At 48.0% G+C, this 25,537-nt stretch overlaps 5 protein-coding genes across 5 annotated transcripts; 3 read left to right on the forward strand and 2 right to left on the reverse strand.

Annotated features, from left to right (window-relative positions):
- Positions 1 to 1,311: 1,311 nt before the first annotated feature.
- On the forward strand, positions 1,312 to 2,828 carry CTHT_0036010 (uncharacterized protein; the record flags this gene model as incomplete). The annotated part of the gene is made up of 2 exons (XM_006693967.1): positions 1,312 to 1,628; positions 1,685 to 2,828. 2 exons carry the CDS (start codon positions 1,312 to 1,314, stop codon positions 2,826 to 2,828), a joined length of 1,461 nt encoding a protein of 486 aa, XP_006694030.1.
- Positions 2,829 to 4,745: 1,917 nt separating this feature from the next.
- CTHT_0036020 (uncharacterized protein) lies at positions 4,746 to 6,356 on the forward strand (the record flags this gene model as incomplete). The annotated part of the gene is made up of 1 exon (XM_006693968.1): positions 4,746 to 6,356. The coding sequence occupies one exon, from the start codon at positions 4,746 to 4,748 to the stop codon at positions 6,354 to 6,356; it is 1,611 nt and encodes a 536-aa protein (XP_006694031.1).
- Positions 6,357 to 7,123: 767 nt separating this feature from the next.
- Positions 7,124 to 8,582, reverse strand: CTHT_0036030 (C-terminal domain kinase-like protein; the record flags this gene model as incomplete). The annotated part of the gene is made up of 3 exons (XM_006693969.1): positions 7,124 to 8,011; positions 8,065 to 8,272; positions 8,353 to 8,582. The coding sequence occupies 3 exons, from the start codon at positions 8,580 to 8,582 to the stop codon at positions 7,124 to 7,126; spliced, it is 1,326 nt and encodes a 441-aa protein (XP_006694032.1).
- A 1,751-nt stretch (positions 8,583 to 10,333) lies between these two features.
- On the forward strand, positions 10,334 to 11,895 carry CTHT_0036040 (uncharacterized protein; the record flags this gene model as incomplete). Its single annotated transcript, XM_006693970.1, has 7 exons — positions 10,334 to 10,385; positions 10,497 to 10,655; positions 10,829 to 10,948; positions 11,201 to 11,371; positions 11,456 to 11,525; positions 11,700 to 11,740; positions 11,807 to 11,895. The coding sequence occupies 7 exons, from the start codon at positions 10,334 to 10,336 to the stop codon at positions 11,893 to 11,895; spliced, it is 702 nt and encodes a 233-aa protein (XP_006694033.1).
- Positions 11,896 to 12,595: 700 nt separating this feature from the next.
- Positions 12,596 to 13,594, reverse strand: CTHT_0036050 (uncharacterized protein; the record flags this gene model as incomplete). The annotated part of the gene is made up of 1 exon (XM_006693971.1): positions 12,596 to 13,594. The coding sequence occupies one exon, from the start codon at positions 13,592 to 13,594 to the stop codon at positions 12,596 to 12,598; it is 999 nt and encodes a 332-aa protein (XP_006694034.1).
- Positions 13,595 to 25,537: the final 11,943 nt, after the last annotated feature.

Genomic DNA, 25,537 nt, shown 5'->3' on the forward strand with positions numbered 1-25,537 from the left:
CAAAGGTTTATTTATTATTTGAAGCTAACAGTGTTCAAACTGGGTTGTTCCATTGCAACCCTAGCCCCTGCCGACCGTTGGACGGGTACCAAGGATGGAACATCACACGGCACCACCACCTTGGCACCGCTTCGCATGGCGCTTAAAGGGATTCATTTTCAAGGCTGTCTCGTCAGGCGCTAGGAGATATGCAAGCGCATGGCGTGGTTTTTCTGAGGATATTTCTGATATTCCCAGCTTTGGGCCAAGAATGTGCCTCTGATGATATGGATAACGCTTCCTGGAGATAAACAATGTTAAGGCTGACGGAGGCTTTGCTTCGGCCAACTATTCTGTCGAACAGTCATTTCCAGGGAACTCCAAGCAGCAAGCCTAACCCTTCGACACTCCGAAGTCCCGAACGCACTCCAACGCTGGGAGCGCGGTTGAGCCCAAATTTTGGCTGTTTGCGCCGTTGGGCCACACAACATCGGACATGCTGTAATCCTTGGGCATCTTTCGGAAGGGAAGACTTCCATGGTGGAGGACTGGGCGGCGGCCGAGAATAGCATCCCATACCCCTGTCTGTCTTGTGCGCTCCGGCTGTGCGATGTTGCATCGTGCAGAGCTCGCTCCCTTGGTGAAGCACATCCACAATCTTAGGAGACCTGTAAAAAGGCGGCCCCTCTCCCGCTGCTTGCGAAGTGTACGAGAAGCATTCACCACTTCAAGGTCTCCCGGGGTCAGAAAGTTTCGTTCAAACAAGTCTAAATGAGATTATCAACGAGATCGATTTTTCCTCTGGCGCTTGTGGCCCATGCCCAAGCAGCTCACCACACAGTTGCTGTGGGAAGAGGGGGATTAAAGTTTGACCCGGAGACAATCGAGGCTAAAGTCGGTGATACGATCACATACACTTTTTTCGCGAGGGTAAAATCATTCACAGAAGCCTGGCCGAGGGTTAGTTCTACGCTGACGTTTTGCCAGAACCACTCAGTGGTTGAGTCGAGTTTTGCCGAGCCTTGCCAACCTCTTTCAGGAGGAATATTTTCTGGATTTGTGCCGACAGAGTCACAAGACGAGCCCTCCAGAACGACCTTCACCATTTTCGTGGATGATGAAAAGCCCATATGGCTCTATTGCAGTCAAACCAATGGTAACCATTGCCAGAACGGAATGGTTCATGCCATCAACCCGTAGGGTCCCTTCACGTTTGTGCAGTCATGGGCATGGCTCACAATCCTCAGCCCTAAAACTGGCAATACATTTGAGGCCTACAAGAGGGTAGCAAAAACTGCTCCTACAAGTAGATCTCCCCCAGACGGACGACCGATGGGAGGGATACGCCGGATAGAGGTCGATGTTGGCAAGGGCGGCAGGCTGGAGTTCGTGCCCAGCAAGATTATGGAGCCTGTCGGGACAGTTGTCAGGTTTAACTTTGACCCAAAGAATCATTCTGTCACCGAAAGTAGCTTCGACAATCCTTGTCAGCCCATAGAAGGTGGATTCAGCTCCGGGTTCATCCCCACTCAATCTTCTCCGTCGGGTGTCACATTTGACTACACTATCGTCGATGATAAGCCGAAGTGGTTCTACTGCGGTCAAGGAACGCACTGCCAGTCTGGCATGGTCGGAAGCATCAACGCACCGTAAGTGATCCGGCATAAACTGCGCTGGCTGTCGCTGATAAAATGGGAAATTCTAGCACGGTCGAAAGCAACTCTGGCCGTACCCACGAGGACTTCGTCGCCAAAGCCCAACAGGCTCCGCCACCCAGCAAGGTTCCTCCAAATGCTCCTCTTGGAGGTACTCTTACTGTCAACGGTACCATTGTCACATCACTCAACGGAAATGTCCTCCCAGATAAGCTCGATGGCCTTCCCACGACTACAGCTCCCCCAATCCCGATAGGTACAGGAGATCTGCCGCCTCCTGGCATTGAGGCCCCCGACTACTACGCCGAAAAGGCCGGTGGCGGCAAGCCTACGCATTGGAACTGGGCACCATCCTTCTCCGATGAGGCAGCGGCCTACCTTCAGTTCCACTCTCGCATCGAGGACCTTCTATTGCATCTTCTCTGGGACGGCCATAGGAAACTTGAGGCAGGTGGTGCTTGGGCTGGCGTTTACCCTGCCGCAATCGTTAAGACTATCGGCGCTTGGGCAGCTCAGTCCCTCATTCACCGTGCTACGACAGGCGAGATATTAGCCCACTACAACCGCAGCATTCCCGCCAGCTGCAAGTACATCCTTCCATCGGTCACGTCCAGCGTGAATGACTTCATTGCTGCCTTCTCTGCGCTCAACAACCTGCAAATTGGCGTACTGACTGACATGTCAGTGCATCTCGCCAAGGCTGATCCCTTCGTCGTGCCGTTCCTGTTGTCTCAGGCCGGTGCAAAGTCCCGCGCTGGCGCTGTCGTGTCCATGATTCGCAATCATCTCGCAGCTTCAGCTCCTCGGGAGATCGGGCTCCCTGCAAAATTGGCTTGGAGCTATGTGATGAACCATTTTGTGGACCATTGTCCTGATAAACTTGCTGGAATGCCAGATCAGCCATGGAAAGTGCTTGAAGCGACCTTGAAGGTTGAAGAGCGTGCAGTGAGTGTTCAGCTCAAGTATGAAGGCGGTGTACCTGATGGGAAGGCCCATTATGTGGCATGGATTGGGCCGTACGGAAGCCTGGAGTTTACGGAGCTGGACGAGGAGAATATGACGTCCATTGTTCCGGGCAAGATGTATGGAGATATCTGGATTGTCGTTGTTGACAAGGATGACTTGCAGCTGGCCGAGATTCCGGATCACTTGGTGGCTGGGCCGCAGCTGGTTTGGATTGACGACCCAGAGTGAAGGCTGAGAGAAAAGCGCGACACCTTCTAACCCGTTGTTTTGGATAACTTTGGTTCGTTTGATTGCCGGGCTTTCTATGATGAGCTCTTGATCAGCGAAAATAGATACTGATTATATGGAGGCATAAAATCGTGGCGCAGGTCTTCTCAAACTCCAGTCCCTGAAAAAGAAAAGCTTACATTGTAGCTCGATACCTCAAAGACGCAGCGTGTCATGATTTGGGCACTTACCTGCGGAAAGCACACCTATAACTTCCTCAACGACCTGACTACTCCCACAGGCGTTACACCCTCCTCATCACACTCCCTTACCTCAGGCGCCAACACTCTGTGTTTCCAGATGTTTGGTCAGCCGCCTTTTATCTCGCACACCCAATGACCAAAACTAAAGAGCATAGCTCATCAAGCCTTCTCAGCTCGGCCTTTCCCTTTCCATGGGGTCCACAGCAACCGGCAACACGTACACATCCTTTCCCTGAGCAAGCATATATTCCCGACATCCGGAACTATGCCCCCCTAAGTACCGTAGAGTCAACCTGCGAGAGATGTAGCTGTTGATTAAGGCTCGATAATTCTTATCGGCAGAGGCAAGTCAGAGGTTAGTAGGGGCGAAGTACTAAGTGGATGGGGCAGTTTGAGGCATGGGAGAACAGCAGTTCATGAGCTTGTGGCTGTGTTGAGAGTGCCTCAACGAAATTGCCAGGAGAGGTTGGATTGACCGTAATAGCGATTATGGCGGTTGTTCGTGGGCCCATAGGCCCCCAGGATAGATGCCACTTCGGAGGGGGAAGGTTGCAAGTTCAGAACTGTCGGTCCATCCCAACGTGACATGATCGTGCCGACAATCTAATTTGCAGGAATCATGGAACTTCAGTCAAGCGGGTCAAAAGCAGAAGTATACTGCTCTGTCTTTGGAACGTACGAGCAAGACTCATTCTGTATCAAACGCTCATCGAGCCCTCCTCGCTGCCGGTGGTTACAATGTGTGGGCAACGAGCAACTGCCTGCCAATGAGGTCTTCTTCGGCTACGTCTATGTTGAGTTCTGGAGTACAATGTCAGTCGGTAGCAATTTATGCCAGACCGATAAGAAAACTGACGATCATCTGCAAACTTATTGCCGTCCCGGAACCTGACACCTGATGATGAGCATTGAGCGCTTGTCCTACCCCTCAATGGCTTGAAGGAGAGCAGGAATGATTGACTTGATTAGGCGATCACAGAAACCATCTTGAGCTAAGACAGATTTAGGATTAGTTATGAGAACGTCACCGGAGCTCATGTCGCTTGTCGTTTTGCTTTTCTTTGTAGATATATCGCAGAGGTCTTCCTCTAAATTCCACAAGACCCGTTGAGGGATTAGATCCAGGGCTAGGGGTTAACTGCTACTCCCTCAATCAAGCGGTTCTTAAACAAGGCAGAAGAATCGTCTGTGAAATCTATCGTAAACACCGTATGAAAGCGAACATCAAGAGTTGGTTTTCCGTCCCATACATGACAGTCAGTTCTATCACGGAAATTTTTTGGCAGAATATTCACTGCCTCATGGCAGGAGCATCACACTATTTGCAGGGCACATGAAAGCCGTCTGGCGTGAGGTGCTCTATGATGCAGTGCCAAAGGGCTCAAGTTCCATGTGGTTTTGGGAATCGTCCGAAAATCTAGATCCGTCTCTCTTCCGCGAAACATTTAAAACGTGTTAGAGGTGGTAGTTTCTCCGACTTTCCCTTCTCGAGCATGCTTCCATCAACACCGCTGGACAGTTGAACGAGATATCGGGAATAAGTTTTATGATGCATACTTACCATCTCTCGACTAAACTGAACACTTGCCGGCATTTCTGAAACGGTATTCTGTTAGCCTATGTCATAGAACCCCAGTCATGAATGAAGGGCTAATGAAGTATAAGAATCCTCGTCATGGCTTCAGAGAGTCAGGTTGAACTGGAAAACACAGACCTTTTCGCCACAGAAGTGGAATTCGCGTCAGGTGTCAACGCAGCTTCGATCGCCAATGACAATGATGTGGCCAATAACACAAGTAATATGGTGCTGAAGAAGGGAGAGTTTACGACAAAGGGTGACGAAGCTATCGTCACAATTGCTGAGCAAGTCACAAGCGTCAACCATGAACTTAACAAGGACGCAGAACGGAAAGACAGGGCAGCCGTAATGCAGGAGGAATGTGTGGCCACGGATGCTGAGGAACAACAGGCTGCGAAGCAAAGCAGTGCGGCTAATGGAGATGCTTCAGTCAACGTTAAGACTGGAATTGATGACCCAGCTTCCACTGAAACCCTCGCCGGCGACAATAGCCCTGCCGTCGGTGGTGATACTTTCCCAGTTGACAATAGGACTCCTACCCCTCCAACTATTTTTGCCGCTCCCACTGGCCTGGGTGATGAGGACAAAACCTCGAAACCCTCGCTGAGAAAGCGTCACAACACCTTTTCTACCAACATTGACGAAGAACCTGCCAAGGCGAAAGTGAGGATCACAGACGACACCAACCAACTCACAGACGAACCGTGCTCTAAGCTTTCGTCTCCCAGCGACTTCAACATGTTTCCACCAGCAATCATGAACGGCCCGCCAAACAGCCACACTCCGGCGACAGATAAGGCCAAAAAACCAATGATCATTTTGGCCAACGCCTGCACCCTGCTCGATACTCGCGTCTCTGTGACCAAGGTCCTTCACTTCATCCTTTCCAAGCACCCTGTCGTCAACAGACTCATTCTTCCTAAGTACCCTTCGACCAAGAATGGCAAAAACTTGCCCGATACCGACACTATTCTCTCGGTCTTGACCTCCTGGACCCGAATCCCGGAGATCATCCTGGGCGTCCTCAACCTCCATGAGGAGAAAACTAACGCCGCCAATCTCGCCACAACTCCCGAGCAGGAGGACGACGACGTCACCATCGTCTCCCCTCCCTCGACCTCCAAGCCCTTGACTCCTCCCCAGGGTCTGACCGACTTGCACTGGTACTATGTCAGCAAGGCTTGGATGGAGGCCTACTGGGCCATTGGCCTGCCGCTGGTCATGCCCGCCTCGGACGCGGCCGAGTTCCTGCTGCGCGCCAGGCAGGCCAATGCCAAGATCATCGTTACGTCGGGTGGCATGGAGACAGCCCCTTTGTACGAGGAATTGATGGCTCGTCTGGGTATGAGGGAACTGATTCACAAGATTGTCGGTGGCTCTCTGGCCTGGAACGGCATGACTGATGAGCAGCTGAAGACTGACTGGAAAGCGATTGTCAAATGCTGGATTGATATCGCCAAGGAGAGTGAGACTCGTCACGGCAAGACTACTGACGAGGAGCCTGATATTGTGATGGTTTCCCGCGCTCTCCGTGACACAGACATGATCAAGATCACTGGTTTGGGCATCAAAACATGCTGGGTTAAGGAGGCCGAGCCCAGCGCCCAGCATATTAAACCAGATATCGTGGTTCAGAATTTGGAAGAGCTGGCCAATCGCCTTTTCCCCGAGACCAAGATCATTAAGCTAGTGGATGTGGATGATTGAGTGATTCGATTAACATTGTTAGGAGCCTGCTACTCTCCGAAGTGTTTAATTGACACTCGCGGGAGCGATGGTTTCGGTACTCCTGCACTGGTAGACAGACACATCAGTAATGGATTAAGCTCAAGTCATCATTGGGGAAAGCAGACAGACAATATATGCCATTTTAAGAAATAGCGTTCCAGACAGGCGATGTGCATCAAGGGTGCTTTTGCGTGCCGTCATCGGAAGATGGTGGTCTTAGTTTTTGCAAGCACAATTTTTTCGTAGATACTGTCTCCAAGGTCAAGCTGAGAAGGAGCAGATGCTGGACAAGTCAACGACAACTGTCAACGTAATGGTTGTGCCTCAAGGGAAGTGTATACGAAGAGGAATATGTGTCCCACGTGAACTCAAAGCCCACTTTTTGCCGCAAGTGTCAAAAAGGGCGTAGAAGCGCATCAGAATGGGTATCGAGTCGAACTGCTTCTGTGAAGGTTATCTCAGGACAGATTTATATTGAGTTGCTACCAATGGATGTTGGTTTTTTTTTTCTTCGCGTTATGTCTTGGGTCTGGAACGAAACAGTTGGGCCATATGGTTCTTCGATAGCGGTCGTCAAGTGAGCAAAAGAATATGTGGATTCACTATATCTCTCCAAAATACGTCTCATCCAGGTAAGAGTCACGTACCAAAGTGTCATCGAAAGAGCATTCACTCTAAGGGGTATCATTATTTGCCAACTGTCGTATTTCACAAGACACACGCCGAAACCCATACTCTCTACTTTCTCAATACCCGTGACCTCTTCGACTCCGATGCCGATCGTTATGGAGTCCATGCCTGCTACTCCGATGGTAACCGGGCCATCCGTGATCGCCTTGCATGCCGCGATGTGGAGGGTGCGTGTTTCTGCTATTATGCCGAGGTTCGGGCTCCTTGATGGGCTCCTCCACCTCGATCTCGTGCTCTTCGTACTCATCGATGAAGTAACGGTCGACAAGCGCTTTCTCCTTTCGTGCCTCATCCGCGTCAAATACGAACCGCATTGTCCCCTCGGTGGATGTAGCTTTACGCTTGACAGATGTGGTTCCGGAAAGCGAAGGATTTGTCGCAGGTGATGTTATTGAGCTAGGAGTGAGAGACCTAGTGTCATGTGGATCTGGCGCGCATCGATCACACCAGCCCTGGTAACGCTGGTATTTTTCCCGAGTCATCAAATTATTGATCTCAATCTTGACGTCCATCAGCTTTTTGAGTTCGAAACGAAGGCCGATCTTGGTGGATTTTGGAAATTGCGTGTACAGATCCAGAAGATCCAACAAGGTCTCGAAAACAGCTGCCTTCTCGCTATGCCAAGATGCCGCTTCCTTGAATGCCCTCATCTTTTCGGCATCTGTGTCCAAGAGAAGAGATGTAAGCTCCAATATTGCCAGTACTAATGTGAAACTGGTCTGCTTGATTGGAGCAAAGGTCTTGTAGATGTCAATGGCCATGTCGTAGGCCACACGAAGGAATTGTTTCCCTTCCTCTTGTTGGCTGGCATCTTCTCGGGGAAACATCTTGCGAACCATCTTGATGAGCAATTTCTGGGGGTATTGAACCCGGAAATCGAAGCCAATGGTCTCGAGGATGTATCTCTCTAGGCCGATAATAACCCGGGTTTGTGGTTCGAAGACCTAGTGCTGATGTCAGCTATGGACAAAGGATGAAGATAAGTACCTGACTCTACCTTGTCGTCTGGCGTTTTATGATCATGTGGCTGACGGAGGTTGTGTGCAGCACAAAGTATCTCCTTAGACTTTTTGATGGTATCTTCGGCCTTGCAGGCAACAAATAGAGATGCCAAAGCAACATCCTCATAAGCGTATTCATGGCTTGGAAACCTCATACGGAACTTATGATAATATATCGCGGCTGTATCAAATGTCCTGACGGGTCTGTATTGGGAAGTAAGCAATAGATGGTCGTGATGGGCAGGGACGGCTCGGTGGCAACTCCGGATGGAGACCTTACGTACAATTGCAAACTCTGACGGACGGTATCTATCAATTGGACTCCTTTTAAGCGTAGAGTGTCTTCACGCGCCTCATCATAGCCGATATTCTTTAGCATCTGCCGCAGAGATTGCTCTGAGCTGTACTGGGTGCGTATGACGGAGAGACCGGAGGGTGGCCCGATCGGAGGATGCTCCTCAGCAGTGGTACCGTTAACTGCCGGAGCCGGCGACTGGTCCGGCTGCGGAGCCATTGCTGAAGATTTATTCGTGCTGAAGCCAGATACCGAAGACTAGAATGGCTCGTCACGGCAGGAGGGGCGTTTCAAACAGCACAAGGGGAGAGCCGCGTGGCGCGGACAGTGTGGGAAATGGGCGGCCGCGAATGATGACAGAGGCCACTTGAATCGTGCTAGAATGACAAAATTGTCCTTTGAGACAGAAAACAAGATACGGTGCAATGGAAACAGCGGCTGTGAAAACTTGAGACGTCAGCAAGCTTGTCTTCCAATATGAACAGGAGATCGGGAAAGACATGGACGACGACAAGCTTGATGCATGCGACTCTGGATGCGCAGCCTGGTCTTGGCGATAAGATAAGATGTCGTAATTGTGGTGGATCTACGCCAAGCCAAGAGATGCCAGAACCCTAACCCTTCTTCTGCTGGCGGAAACCTCAGCTTCTTGGGCAACGGTGACACCATCTGCATCCATGCCGTCTTGTTAGGATGAGCATCCACTTGGTCATGACGGTACCTTTCTTACACTGTGTGTACATGTCTACTGGTGATCAACCATCCTCTTATGAACTTGCTTTAAATCTGGTAGAGAAATGGTTAGATTTTTACCAAATTGATGGCCCCATGTATCTGGTTTGGACTTCTCGACCTTCCGAAAACATCAAATGACAATACAACAAACTCGTCAATCCACGCACCAGCTATGGCTTTGTTTCTTAGTTTCTCTGATGACAACGCATAGTGTCATAGTAGCCACAAGAGAAAACGTCTTCAATATCCATCTGGCCGCTGTATACCAATCCTCCACATTTGGCAACCCCTAACTTCTCACTACGAAGAAACTGTTTCAACACCAATTGCTTCTCAGCACACACCGACTTAATATGCCAGATTGGCGGTCTTAGATCCCGCCAGAAACAAAGGCGCACAATACAGAATAGGATAAACGACCTTCATCTCTCTGGGTTAGCAAGTTTGAAGGATGGCCCAAGTCAGCGGAAACCGGTCTCGAGCGCGCAGTTAACATTCAAGTCTAGCAGCTCGATTTCCGGAGCTTGATCCCACCTTCTATGCAGATGCTCCCGACATACCACCTATCGAAAGGCCCTCGGACCCCGAGTTGGATCAACTACTCGCGGCTGAGAGGACGCAAATCCAGTATGACGGGGGACTGAGAGAACCTGGGAAGTGGGTGCCCTCGCTGAGCACCTGTTATATGTTTGGAAGGGAGGCCATGATGCTGCCGACTCGAGCCTAGCTGATATTGTGGACACTGAAGCCTGTATCAAGGTGACGAGGATGAAAGGCATCCCGTCTTCAGTAAGGAGAAGTGGTTCGACATTTAGAAATAAATTATCGATGTGACATACTTTCCAGAGGGAGTGGAGGCGGTTGATCCGAAGAATGTTCGTCGGGCGTGTCTGGAAGAAACTCAGAGTTTCACTGGAGATGACGAATCGCTGGCTGGATATCATGGCCTTTGAAGACTACATTTAGCTGAACGTCATCTTATTCGAGCAGCCCCAGGAATGGGAGGGGGCTGAATGTGGGTGATGTGGTCCTAAATCTCTGAAACTCTTGGGCAACGTTAGGTTCGCTGACAAGGCGACAATCCTGGAAAGATTGAAGGCAATCGTGGTCTTCAAGCTTGTGCGGACCTTTTGAAACGAGAGAAGTCACTGGATTTTGATGACGAAAGATCAGATCATGATGAACTCTGCGGTTGGACGGAGAGACACTGGATACGGGTGAGGCCGTCCGCATAGATGAAGGATTCGTCAAAGCATCCTCCGTATGACACTAATTTCGTCGCCAGTGGTCATGGATATGATTGGATTTCATTTGACCCACAAGTTCCCCCCAACTTGTAGCAATACGAATACCTGCTTGAAGCATACAAAAGTGAGAATGTCACTCGCGTTATATCAGATACAGAAAAGGACAAGGTGCCGCCAGCGCTTAAGGAGCCATGGACGAAGTGTTTCGCCCCCGTCGAAGTTGGAGACAAGATCTCCAATGGTCGGGCGTCAACGAACTGGGCCTTGGTTCCTGACGCTAGCGGAGGATATGATGCCTATGACATTACCTGTGAGTGTTGATGGTCACAGATAGTGTTGGACAAAGTTGGGAGCTGACCGTTACAGACTTCCAGCCATCATAAAAAGCGATCTCAGAGTCAACCTCAAATGATATATTCGAACGAACACAACATGGCCGAGTAATCCGTTCTGAATGAGTGCTTAATGCTATCGAGAACTAAGGGCACGAGCCTGTTGGAAAACTCCTTATGCGCGGGCACATCGAAGAAGTTGTTGAGAATGACGAAAAGAGTGGTCGTAGCCTTCGGGATGTTGTTGGTAGGATGGTCTACGACGTTACTGGTACGTTTGGCCCGTACGAAGGATTACCTGCATCAAAAGCTTTTAACTCTTGTTAGACTTCCCATCCCTCAGAAAAAAAAAATAAAAATAAAAGCAGACCCTTATGAAGGGAAAGCTTAACCAATGGGAAGGCGTATGATCTCGAACGTACTTTTTCTTCGCAGCACGCATATCATATGCATCGGTCATTGACTTGAACTACAAGTTATCTTGAGAACCTCCCTGGAAAATATCAGATTTTCCATCAATTAGCCGGTGAAGATGCCACAGAGGTCTTTTACAAGCACCATGTGAATCTAGAGAAGACGTTGGATATAGCAGAGTCATTGGTTGTGGGGCGCATTGTCAATAACTGGGTCCCTGCTTCTGAGTGGTACGCCGAGGATGAAGTAGTCTCCATGGAAAAGGTGTACAAGTTTAACGGTTAGTTTCTGAGCTCTTTTTCTCCCACCCCATCACAGCGTCGACCAGGAAGCACACGGCTGAGAATTACTAACACCTCAGTAGGCCTAGCCAACTCTGACCCTGAATGTCACAATGCACTGAAGGGCTACCGGGGCACATATCTCACACCGATGTATGAAGGCGGCAATGAGCCAAAATGTTTGATCGCCTCACTCTCTGGATGGTCTTGTCTGCGCAAAAATCCATCTCCTTGAAATCTTAGCAGGGCAAAATTTGCAGAGCATGCTCATCTGCTCGACCTCAAGACGCAAAAGACAGTCCATGATTGAAGCTTTTAGGTTGCTAGCCCTAACTTCCCGGGGAAAGAGCTAGTTTATGATGTTACACGTAAGTCTTATCAATGTCATATTAGTGGTCGCGTATTGGTGAGCATGCTGACGCAAACTCTTCCAGTAATATTTCGTTATGGAAGCCGCGACGAGCAGCAACGTGTCTGCCTATGGCTGGGTAAAGTAACAGAAGACGACGACACCCAAGACTAGCTTCGTGATATGCAGGCTGGTTGGGTTATTGGACAGCTAATGCGAGGAAAAGAGAAACCGAGAAAATCGAAAACGCCAAAGAAAGTTAGTAGAGAAGACGTTCGCCTCTCATTCTTCCCGAGAACCGATGCCAACACTATAGGTTTGGAAGACACTTCCCTTGCCATTGCCGCTCAAACGGGTCAATATTGCACGAGATAGTAGAAAACGCCTGATGCGCGCCAACCCTTCGGTGGAAACCGGTAACGACAAGGAGCTGGAGAGAAAGAGGAAGAAGAGTGTAAGCTGGAACCTCTAATGCCATTCTTAGCTGCGAACCGTGAATTCTAAGGTTATTTTCCTAATTCCTGTTTTACTTGGAAATTCGTGATTTTGATCTTGAACAGGAAAGCGTTAGATATTATATTTTTCAACCAAATTCTCTTGTGTTTAACATTATCTGTCATTCTCGACCTGTTCTGTCGCATCTTTGTTCTGTTCATCCTAGGGGTATCTACAAAAAAATAAACTTGTTGGCATCCATATTGCCTAGCGACAGAATCCTAGTAAAGATATCTATGAACCACAAATAGTGACAATCTTAGGATAGCTTGCCGAATGTCATGCTTGGAACAACGTTTAAGCCCAACGGATATCGCTTGATAACAACAACGATTAGAAGCTAGATGCACTCCATAACCCTCGAGGAAGGATAGAGAATTCAGCTAACGCCGCTTTCACTTTCCTTCTTCAGCATTCTCTTCCGATTATACAGATCCGTATTCAACACATTGTTGATTCCCCTCGCCCTCAATTGTTCCTGAATCTTACTCACTTGCCATCCCTCCCTCAACCACTGATCCACCTCAGCCATCATAGACGACGGCAGCTTCCTCGCTCTCGGATCAGTCGTCGTATCCGCCGGCGGGTGATTATGCACCTTATGGTTCGCATTCGGGTAATGCAACACCCACACATCACTATCTCTCGTCGTCTCAACAGCTTCAAACCGGAACATACACCCGCACTTCTTGCTCGCCCGATCTGTAGTCGGCTTGCGTCTCCCCTCGGCTTTTGCCTTCAGCAGCACGGCCTCGTCTACGGGAGGACGGTGATGCCGTGCCTCGCCGCCCCGGAAACACACCCAGCGCACCTTACGCTTACCGGTCACTTTTGCGCCGGCTATGCGCATGCTATAGCCCCGCGGGATCGTCCAGCGGTCAAGCTCCTCCTGCATAGTCGCCCTCGAGGTGATGGTGCAGCCGGCGGGGGGCGGCTCGAGGGGGATGATGGGCCGGTCGGGGGCAGTTGCTGCGGCAAGGAGGGACGAGGGCGGAAGGGAGTTGCTAGGGTTGGGAGTGCTGGTGCCGGCAGTGGTTGTGATGTTGGTGTTGGAGTTCAAGGGGTTGCTTGCCGAACTGTTGACGTCATCCAGGGGTCCTCGCTGCACGACAGGGGCAGATGGTTGCTGGGGATACGGTGGAGGTCGCGGTCCCAGGTGGAACACATTCCCCGCTTGATGGAGCGCAGTCGTGGCGGGGGTGTTGGAGACCTGTGCGGGGTTCGACACAGACGCGGCCGGGGGTGTGGGGTTGGGAGCATGGCTGGAGTTGGGGATCTGAAGCGCGGTTTCGATGCGCGACAAGCGGCGATCGATGGACACGAGAGCGTTAAGGATGGTATTGAACTGGGTGTTAGAGAGCCCGTGATCGCTAGCCATGACAGGGTTGTTCCCGCGCTCTCCAGCGCGTGCGCAGTGTGCTCAAAACGGAGGAGGTACTATCGGTCGCTTCCAGTTGCTGGGCAAGCGGACCATGGATCAAGCGTGGAACTTGTCGCTCGTTTTTTGGCTTCGCGATTTTGGAGGCGGGCGAGTTAACGTTAACTGCCTAGCACTAATGCCACGAAAGTTGATTCTGGATTATCCTAATACCAAATAGTCTCCGTGAAAATAAGGAGACATTAATTGCAGGAACTGTACAGATAGGAACGGAGATGCTTTCTCCAGCTCTGCTGCCTTCGTCCTTGACGGGCCTTTACTGTTAAGGCCAAGCTTCATCACGTGATCCACTTAAACACCCGAGAGCATCGTGGGACCAAGTGCCTGTGGGGGCCTGAATGCGGGGTTTGGAGCCCAACGTACCCTATCTGTCAAGCCTTGAACCGTCCCTTCCAATGGGTAGGTAGTATATGAGTCCAACCAGGAAAACCGGTGGGTGATTCGGTATCCTTTCAACCATCGCTTCCACAGTAAATAGGCTTGCTCTGTTTGGTTATGAAATGGGAAGTGGGAATAGAGGCGGATGAGGACAACGCAAAAGGGTTGAGGGCTCACTTTGGGCACCACAGTAACCCACCCACCACGTGGCGATCACATGGTCTTGACTGGACCGCTTTTTATACACAGCAGTAGTTTCAAAGTCGAAAGCTGCCTAGCACTACACCTTTCCATTGGTGTTATTAATGCTTAGATTGGAATTTTTTGACCATCATCATATAGATAGTGTCTATTGCATTTGTGAATTATCGACGTCGATTTACCCAGGTATCCACGCTTCGACTCTAGCATCGAGCATTGGATTGTCTCCATGCTCATCCCGACGTTACGACGACCCAGACAAGCCTTGAGATGGGTTCGAGAGATGCCAGGCCGCTGGACCTGAGAGATAAGAGTTCTCACACAGTCAGAACGATTGCTGTGATCACCAGTTCAACAGACTAATGCTTATATCGCTGACTTGGGAGCTTCTTCGGCCAGATGGCCCTGCCTGAAATCTACCTACATCTTGTTCACCCCTGTGGCTTCCTTTGCTCCTTCCTCCTCAATGGCATAGACAGTTGAGGGTCAACATCCTTGGGTGTTGAGGGTCAATGCCTTTTGACGTTCAGGAACGCCTCCCCAATGCGTGGGTTCGTTGAGGACAGATATCCAGGTTTGCTGGGTCACAACTCCCTTTCTACTCTGATCAGTTGGCCGCACAGAACCCACTCTTCCACATAAAGCCCTTGTTGGTTATGACAGACATTGTGTGCCTGGGGTACCTGTTCAAACGACAAACTATAGATTTACAGGACAAGACGTTAGTTGCTAGAGATTAGTTCTAACCCAACCACCTACAGATCCAGCCAAAGTTACTCACATCCCCCATCTCTTAATTGCCTTCAACGTAATCCATTGCCAACACCACGTGGTCCCCTTCTCGATTATGCTAGAATGCTTGGCAAAGATAACCGTCATTGTCGACTACTACCAGCTTCGTCAAGAGTTTCATATCGTGTTTACCCTTTGTGAATCTCAGCTATCAAATCAAACTTGACTGATTTTAGCACAATCGATAAAGTCTTCTTTCTCTGGATATTCGTCGCTTGAGTTTTCCGGAACACGGATATATTTAGGAAGGTCACCACAATAGCCGTTCTGCGAGGTAGAAGCAGTATAGATACTTTAAGTCCACCAAACCTACCTATCCCGTCTGCCATCATTCGTAAGTCGAGCGCTTTTACATATGTCACAATGCTTGTAATCTTTTTTTCCTAAACTGTTGGCTGATTGGGTGCATCACATGTGCAATACAGCCGCTATGATGGCCAAGAGACAAAGCATTCTGCAAAAACTCGGTGGAGACCTTCGCGCTCTTCAACTGGATTACCTCTCTGGGACCATCGGCTGCAATCTTGGGTGTCGATTGCTTCCATTAGGAGCTCTTCTTATACAACTCCATAACCTCAGGTACTAACCTGATGTCCCAGACGAGCCTTTTGGGGACTTAGTATCATGGAGGTAGTAGAGGGTCTGAGCAGTATTTGAGACCCAAAACTACTCCAATGCTGTTAACAAGTATTTAATTCCTCGTGAAGGATTTCTTCATAGTCAGATCATTTGCATCAGTCTCATCTCAAGTTCAGGCAAATGGCCGCGTCTTGGCTTGGCCTACTACTGTTAGCTGCACGTGACCACGGTGTGGTCACCGCTGACCTGCCTCGATCAGCCCCGGCTCCACTGAGGTCAGGTGCACGCTCGACCTTATATAAGCCATGCTCATCCACCCTCACGCGTGTGTAGCCCAGAAGATAGAGCGTTGCTATTCTGCGGCACCCATTGTGCTTGACAGATTCCCTCAGGGCCGCGTGTCCTGCAGGGCAACACCCAAGTAAATACTCTTATCCATTTTCTTATATATCCAACAACTACTACCCCTGAAGTCCAGCCGGAGGCTGGGTCAGCTCCCAATGACGTCTTCGATTTAGGCCTTGACCAACAGCAACTGCCTCAAAAATCCTCGAACTTTCCTTACCTACCGAAAATGGTCGCATATATCATATCAGGCCTGAAGGCCTACTCTCACTCAAGAGAGCTGTCACTAGAAGACTTTGTATCCGATTAATTCATGGGGTTTCGATGGTCAAGCCAAGAAAGCAGTCGGGCTGTTAGAGCGTCCCAAGATCGGAGGTTATCGCTAAGCTAAGAGTAATACTTCACGTGATCTAAACTTGACAATTTATTTCACGATTATCACTGTTAACATATACATCTCAACATCCGATTCCTTCCTCTACCCTTCCTATCTCAAGTGGTTAAGGACAGCACTTTGTAGAGAATCCGCTATCAACTCAGGGACATGCCACGTCATGCCTCGACACCCCTCATGTGGATGGTAAACCTCTCCTCATGAACTCAATCCAGTTATGTTCTGCCCTTGCAGTCCTATTCTCACTCCTCCACGCTATCAGAAATGAAAATAAACTGAGACAATTTTAATCCTTAGAGTTTATCCTTGAGCCCACGCAACACAAGGCCGACGCATTCGGTTAAGGGACCAGGGGCCGGACAAGAAGCACGGGTTATTTCGATACCTAAATCAAAATCCCCCAAAACATCCTTCCAAGACTGGGCACTTATTCGTTCTCGATCGTTTTTTTGCTTTGCTCTTTCTCTGCTGTGGATCTGGGTGGCAACAAGACGGTCTTGGATTCTTCAGCTTTCGGAGACAGTCCACAATCTCCACGAGACTGGAGTTCCCAAACGGCATATTGAGTATTGCTGGCTGAAAATTGGCGGCTCGCAAGCCAATCATTAAGGTTCCAAGATACCATGCACTACACTCGATGTTACAACCTTCTCTAACTTTCATATAGTCATTTGGGAGGCCAATCATGGCAGCAGCAATTGTGTCGACACGTTCTTTTCGACGGTTGTTTATACCATCTGAGAGACAAAGCCAACAAGTTGTTAGCCCATTCCGCCTTAGTTGAGACGTAAGCAACCAAGCCGATTCTAACTGACCAAGAGCCACTCCAAAAATTGGGAGTCTTGATGGTGCCTGCAAATACCGCTTACTTTTCAGCTCGCCAACTTTAGTAACCTCTCGAAATATAGTGACATCTTTGAAGACCCAACCAACCAGCAGCCAAGAGAAAAAGTTCTTGTTGATGTCAACAGGTAAAAGGCTTCTTAAGCTTTCTAATCCATATCCGGGCGATGAGCTCAACTGCTTCGTGGACTTCGTAGTAATCTACGATAATAGCAATCTGTACGAGCAAATCAAGGCTCACAGCCTTCGGGACTTTTCGGTATTGGCCACGGATTGTTCGCAGAACGATCTCCATTGCCTAAGTATCTATATCTCGGAAGTCAATTTGAATAAGTCATTCTTTGATGTTGCCTCGAGCCACTTCCCAGTCATCATCGCCTTGAAAACAGGAGATGCGAGGGTTAAATGCTGTGAGGACACAAGAAACGTCACAGCACTGATGTCAAGATTCCCATCTGGAAGCGTGTCGTGTAAATCATCCAAGCTAGCAAATAAAGCTCTGCTGTTTTTGTAGTCGTCAACAATTGTTCTGTTTTCGGACAGATAGCTTAGCGACTGTTGATATTAGTGTCAAGATGATATCCCCGTTTGAGTCATTGATATGATCGTACATGTTGCCCAGGGGAGGTTTTCTTTTGGGCGTTCTTCGAAAGCAGAGGTGTCTCCAAGTTCGGAAGTGGAAAATGAAAGGTGAGGTGTAAAGCAGGTGTTTTTGTATGATATTCTCCATCGACAGTAGAGCATTGGCCATTTGAAGGGGACAAACAGCCATAATCCAAAAATTTGTCTCCGCAGAACAGCTCCGTAGGTCAAACAGCATCCACTTCCACCAACCTTAGCTTCCAAATTCCTGTGATTTCAAACAAAGACCTGGTTTGAGCTTCAGCTAAGGAGGAATACCATTTGCAATTCAAGGAGTGCTTTATTGGAAAAAGGGTTCGACAAGCACGTTCAAAAAAATTAGACAGATCACCGAATGTTCAGCAGCCTTTGTTACTCTTATTTCACTCCTTTAACCGTTCAAACATCATTCCTCAGGGTATAATGAAAGACCATTCAAACACTTTGACTCTTTAGGCCACAAAGCAACAGTGCCCATCTTCCTTCAACGCACTACATATTTTCGGACCCATTGGCCTGCTTTGTAGAAGATCAATGTCAGACTCCTTCACGAAATCATCCCAAGGAGCAGGATTTCCGGAACCCGAGACACCAGGGTACTTATATTCACACTTTATTCATGACGGAACATATATCAAGCAAAATTTCTCGACCACTTCGATGACACTATGATCCCAAGTTGCAGCTACTGAGGCTGCCGAGTAAAAACTGATGTCATGTGAAAATATACAAAAGGGCTCCAGTGCTGTTGATACGGCCGTAGGAACTGCAACCCTGTTTTTCAAGTATCGCTTCTGAGTCCTAACAAATACCATGGATAATTTTATCGAAAACTGTGAATCAGAGCTCGTTGACTCTCTCTGAGCGTATTTGAGATGAAGGTAAGCAAACGGTCCATTCATTGATATCAGCACCTTCAGCGGTCTGCTTATACTCACTGACAGCCGAGGGGATTGGTAGATCCTTTGGAGTCTCCATGTTCTTTTGCTCAGTAAGATGACCCTTTTTTTTAGCAAAGCAAAAACCTTCTTCATTTCCAAATTCTCCAGATACTGAGAGCAAGAGAAAGTTGTTGTTGTCAAAACTAACCAAAAATGGATGTGGAATGCAGATCTTATCAATCTACAGGGGCTCAATAATGCAAAAGGCATCATGATTTCATAGTAGCCGATGATCATGGTATATTTGTCAGCATCTCAAGGTCAATGTTTCCAGGATGGTCTTAGTGCTGGCAACCCACGACTAAGAGTAAACTAGGTAGGCATCAGTATCCTGGTTTTGAGCAGCCACCTTCATATGCTTTCCCTATTTATCACTTTCACTCCATGGTCCAGTCAACGCATAGCCCTGAAATCAGGAGAGATGAGTATGAAATGACGAGACAATGCAAGGAAGGTGATTGCGATTTGTTATAGAGTGTGCGAGGGTCACCGTCCTTGGGTGAAGCAAGATTATGGTCAAAGAGATGATAGCGTCCCCTGCGGAATCCGGGATATAATCACACATCGTCTTTGTGCAGCCAAGGAGAGATTGTGCCTAAAGAGGGTTAAAAGGACCTTGGATTATGCAATATCAGTGCTCAAAAAGACCTGATTCTCTGAATTTGAAGGCTTGGCGGGGGGATTTGTAAAACTAACTGTCCAGCCACCAGCAAACAGCTTTTCGATCTCATAAACGGTGGAAAGAAGACCTATCAGCAAATGTAGTGGGAGGAATATGTGACCCATGCACACCCTGGGGTTCATCCCCCACACAGTGAAGCCTAGGTAGCCAAAGTAGTCAACGAAAGCCTTCCCATAGAATTCACCCCACAAGGTACCCACCGCAATGGTACATTGACGGCGAAAACTCAGAGTCCGTCATTGCTCCGCGCACATCGAAAGCGCAAGATGAGGTGAGGGTTTAGTTATATCATGGCCGAAGGTATATCACAAGTCAGGGGTGGATGATGTCCCTTTTTCACCGTTCTACATTTTGACATAGGTCAGTTATGGGATGTTGCTCATGGCATGGATGAATGGTCAAAGAGGATGAATTACATTAATATCAGATGAATCCTCACTTATCCAGGAACACTGCAATGCTCCAACAAGCCACCGACACTTGAGTGATTTTCTTGTTTAGCAAGTTCCCCAACTCAACATTTGTCAATTTGTCGTGTTATTGGAAATATCGAACCAGGATCAATGGATACCTCTTGGTCACTAAGGTCTCTAGCTCCTAAATGTGTAACCTAGCATCCAAATTTGCACCCTGTAGTGCCACTAATACAGTTGTATTGTAGAGCAATGAGTTCTCTGTTGAGAAGGTTCATAGACAGTGTTCTGCGAGTGTTGATTGCATCTATATTGAAAAGTAAACTACATGAGCCGTTTATTCTTGAGAACAGTTGACAACCAGCAACCTGCCGATTACTCCACTCACCCATGATACGCAATGGTGCTGGCAACCTTGGAATAGCCAGATCCTCAAAACCACTTGTGCTTCTCAAGACAGCAATCTTAGTGATGAGCCGGAATATTTCCGCATCCCAAAAAATTCACGAAATGAGCAACCATACTAGAAGCTTCCATTGAGTGGATGAGTGATGGATAACGAATTTTTCAGGTCCTCGGTCCACAGCTGTGCAACAAGGTAGAATGCCTCATGGATCTGGTAGTGGTTCACAACAACAGCAAACTTCGTTAACATGCTCAATGTAACTCTTTTAAGGATGTGCCTAAACTAACAATGGAAGAACCTGAAGACGATCAAAAGTGCATATGGATCCCAATTCTCAGTCATGACGCTCATTGGTCCCCTATTGGTCTTCATTCCTTCAGCCTACTTGCCTGAGAGCATTGTGCTCAAAACTGGGAGGGCAAGCGTGAGATGGTGAAAAGAGACTTGATATGCCTTTTTTGGTTTCACCTCGGTTTCAATTTTCGGCTCAACAGTAATACTCACCCCAGTACTCTGATATTCATCAATACCCTCACTACTCTCATCTTCATTAGTGCTTTGATCTTCGTGGCCTTCGACAAGTTGTGGACATAGCGGGTCGTTGAATGGGGCCAATGAGACCACAACATTACCAGAGGGGTCTATCACGTAGTTGAACATGGTTGTTGCCATTTTTCGCGTGTACGGTCATTGTACGAAATACTTGAGAGGACTCAGAGTCAGAGTGGAAAGGTGAGTTGGTTGCTGGTATCGACTCGACCCACCTTAAAAAAGTGAAAAGTGAACCGGAGAGAACCTCCAAAGTCCAACCTCACATTGGTCTTGGTTGAAGTGAACTTTTCAGTTGCAGCTTGCTCATGATGGAATTTGTCATGTGTTTGCCCCAATTTTTTGCGCTGCACATGTTATTCTCTTGAGATTCAGGACCACCGTGACTCGCTCCTAAGACATCGCACTTTCAAAGGCTACTGTTAGAAAGCGGGAACAGCAAGCAGAAGGCTGTATCCAAGGGTTGTTGTTCTGTTTCTGCGTTGGATAGTCTTCCCATCGTCTCCAATCATTTGGATTAATACGGAGCAGGTGCCTAAACTTGCCTTTGATTGACAATCCTGAATGTCACATCCCTAGTGGAGTGCTGTGTTTGGTTTGTCATGGCTGAATCTCGATGCTCCAAATCCCTCAGCACAGCAAAGAAGAGACCCAAGTTAGACAATATTTGCAGCCATGTTATAGGATATGGCTTAGAAACACCTGAAGGTTGTTGAAGCCAAAAATGGAAGGAAGTAAACGATATGATAGATCAAATTGATCCTGAAATGGAGAAACAGTGACACTTTACAAGTCACTGTCCGGCTTCTTTGACTGATTGTTGTCTTTGGAGCTCGCTCCTGCTGCCACCGCTAAACCGCCCATGATCGTAGCACCGGCCGCTTGTGTATAGCCGATAAGAGTTCCCCAGCCAGCACCCCCCGCCCCTGCACTTTGGAGAGTGGCAAACAGGCTTCCTGCCTGGACCGGGCCGATCGCAGATTGAACGCTTGCAGCCACAGACCCTAGAAGGAAATCGATCATGTTAGTTGGGCAGTTCCCATAATAAGTGTACAGTACTCTGGTCCGAGGACATAACAGCTAGTATCAATATTCTTACCAGCTGCTACTCCTTGTTGTCCAAACCCTGCCAAGGGGAGCAAAGGGTTCACAATAACCCCTGGAGCACACACTCCTACTGCTCCCACAGCTGCCATTCCTGCAGCAACAGGATGGTCTTTGGCAGTTTTCGCGACCTTCCAAGCAAGCACGGAACATGTCAGCAATGGTTGAAGCCATCTTGTGTACTGCATATAAAAGTGAGGTTCGGCCTGTGTCGCGTACCTTTTCTGCTACGCTTTGTGCAACGCCTGAAGCCACATCCCAGGCTTCTGAAAATGTCCTTTTGGCTCGAGTTAATCCGGAACTGCCGCTTCCTTCCAGAAGCCCGTTTGTCAGATGGGCAATTCCAATAACGCCCAAGACAGCCTTGCGGATGCTAACCATCTTTTCACAGCTAGAAATTATTCAAGGATTGGTAATGAAAGGGCTAGAAAAGTATGAGAATTGGGCTGGTAGAATCAGATGGAAAATGTCATAAGATATGTGAGAGCAGGTTAAACCTGAGATGAGAGTTACTGTAACGAAGGACTTGGTCTAGTGCGGGCAGGGATCGACAATCGGTCAATGGTTAGATGATAGCCACTGACGATGTGGGGTGCACAACGAAGTCAATTGATACGTGTAATAATTTTTCTTGGTCCTCACTGTCCTTATGGTAGGGAGAGGAATAATTCAAAGAGAAGTCCTTCATCGTGTCAGGCAGCTTCCTTTATAGAATCTTCTTGCCCTTATGAGTACCTCGGTCTTCCAGGCTTTCCAGGGGTCTTGTCTTCCTGCATTGGCCATCTACCTCCTTCAATCATGTGGCTCCACATATCTCCCGGATCAACCACGCACTTGTGCCATTCAAACTCATTCTATATCTGGTTTCCTTTGTGTTGGCAGCCAGGATGCCCCTTTCATTGGTCTGTCGGGTCCATATGACGGTTAACTAAAATTGTGGGTGATGGGAGAATGAGAAATATCAAGCTGGGTTTGATTACAGATATATCTGCCTGCAGTGCCACCTTCACTGGTTGCATATGCAGGTCTTGTCAGATCATTCTTTATTGGATGGTTATTCCGACACAGTCGGTGTGTTGGCCCTTTTTTGTGTCCATGCATAGTGAACAGGGGTGCCCACAGTGTAATTTCATGTTGGGCAGAAGTCTCACTTTGACTTTCCCTATGTTGATGAAATGTCATGAATGAATGGATATTAAGCGTTCCTTTGCCCTGGTCTTCCTTGGCTCACTTGGACAAGGCCTTGAGTTGACTCTTGGGAATATGGACATGTGATCCATGAATCATGCAGCCATATCAGGATTGGTGATACACAGCAGTAGCCTAAAATGTGAATGCAAGGTATGATGACCTAACCTTTTAAAAATGAAGTTATGTGTTCCTTGAGTCCCCCGACTTTGTGGTACCAACTACTGTCAGAAGCTCAATGTCCATGGGCTTGCTTGTATACATCCTAACGTCATTCCCCGTTGTGAGCAAAGGTTGCTCAGTCAGAGGCCCAATAGGTTGAAGTAATGACAGGATGTAGTATGGTGTAGCTATTGTGTTCAATATGGAGATTTCACTCTCTCTAGATCCGTTGCATCAACGAGTGTCATTTCAAAGTGATCCATTAGGAGTTAACTTTGATAATCTCACCTGCTTTGTTAGATTCCAATAAATTCAGAAATCCCGCGTTAGTGCTAGTTGACTAACAAGTTTGGCCCTTACAACTGTGTACCTTACACCAGATTTTTAATCATCTCTTCCCATAATTGAGTTCCCTTCAAGGATCTGCATCTTCTTTCCCACTTGATCCCTCCTCAGTTTCAGGACCATCTAACAGTAATTTTACAGCCATTAGTGCTTCCGTAAGTGAAAGAGCTGCTCCTACTATCTTACAACCGTTAGCAGCAGATATCAACCCTTTCCCCCCAGCCCCTGCGCTCTGCAATATGCTAAATATGCTCCCAGCTGAGACAGGGCCTATCCAGCTTTGGATTGTTGAAGCAAGAGAGCCTGAATCAATTTTGGACATAAGATATTAGTTTTAGTCCCTGAATCGACACTGAACGAGAATTAGAAAAGATTATGGGTATCTGTATAAGCTCGTAACAGACGACAAAAAATAAACCAAAGAGCTTTACTTGCCTGCAAGCACCCCGTCTTGGGTAAATCCTGCTGTAGAAAGTAGAGTGTTCACAACAGGAACTGGGTAGAAATAGACGATTGCTCCAGAAACAATGACAATAATGATCACGGGATGCTCTTGCGCAAAGTCCTTTGTCTGGTAGAAGATATTAGTATAACATGAACACTTACTCGTGTCTGCCACAGATATTCTAGGATTGGCATGTCTTCCTGCATACCTTTTTTGCGGCATTTTGCACAGTTTGGGTGATCTTCTCAAGGATAGTTTGTAATTCCTCTCTGTCACTGTGGGTGCTAAACGCTTTCTGGAGGTCTCCCAGAGGAAGAGAGAATTCCGCCACATTATTGGGATTCTTAACTAGCATCTGCAGAGCTGCGAGGATCTCCTTGGGAATGTCATGTGGCAAATTGCTCCATAATAGCCTGCTAACGATGTGTTCAGATATCGAGGCTCCTTGAGCTAACGATCCGACTTTCGGCAAAACTTTTGCAGATTGAAGAAGCACTGTGAATGAAGGTTGGTTGTCATTGCTGCGCCGTTCGAGAGAAGGGACTGCCCTGTGGGTTTCAATGGCATCAACAGTAAGGGTTTCCGGATTGAGTCTTGATGTACCAAACACAGTTGAAAGAGGAGTCCTAATAAGGCCTGGAATGGTTGTAAAGTGGACGAAGCGCATAATGAATGTTGTTGAAATGTAAAGGAGACAAACTCTTAGACGGGGAGGGAGCCTTGGAGAATAAAACGACTCAAACCGCAGAGCATGTGAGGAGCAAGGATGCCTCAACATATATGGTAGCCTCCATAGCCGTAACCTAGCAAACGACGTTTGCGTCGCATCAAGCAGCCACTTCTATTGGACATTATGGTGATAAATTGCCACTGCCTGCAGACGACTACAGTGTGAAATATTGTTTGATAATGATGGCTGTCAAATATGCAACCAGTGAGAAGCCAAATAGGACAAGTTAAATTTACCACCTGCACCAATGATAGGAGTCAAATATGCAAGTTGAGCGGATGATTCCAGTGACAACATACGAAGCCGTGCAGAAGCAGCAAACAACTGGATGATTCAGCACACCAAACGAGCCAGGGCAGTTTCAAAGCCAGTTTTCAGGCAATATGTTTATGGGATATCAAAGGTTGTGGAGTTACTGTGCGTTTGCAAGCATCTGCATGTAAGGCCTCAGTGCAGCTGGAAGCTCCGAACTCAGTAGACCCTACTCAGTTGGATTGGTGTGATGGGAATGTATGATCAAACGGTTGGAATGGTGTGATTGGTAGATGAAGCCTACCCTCTTTGATCGTATCTAAATAGGTCCGTTGACATGACATCAAGGATTACATACCACGTATAGCATCGGTGGAAGCGCTTAATGCGATCAAAGGCCTGGAAACCAAGAGATCCTGGATGTTGGTAGGCCTAGATGATGCAGATCGCTATGTCTTGGGATGAGCAGCTCTGGCCCCTTTATGAGGGCTTGGCACTATCTGGGCGAGTTAA

This window comes from Thermochaetoides thermophila, assembly GCF_000221225.1.
Source record: "Thermochaetoides thermophila DSM 1495 unplaced genomic scaffold scf7180000011816, whole genome shotgun sequence".
NCBI lineage: Eukaryota > Fungi > Ascomycota > Sordariomycetes > Sordariales > Chaetomiaceae > Thermochaetoides > Thermochaetoides thermophila.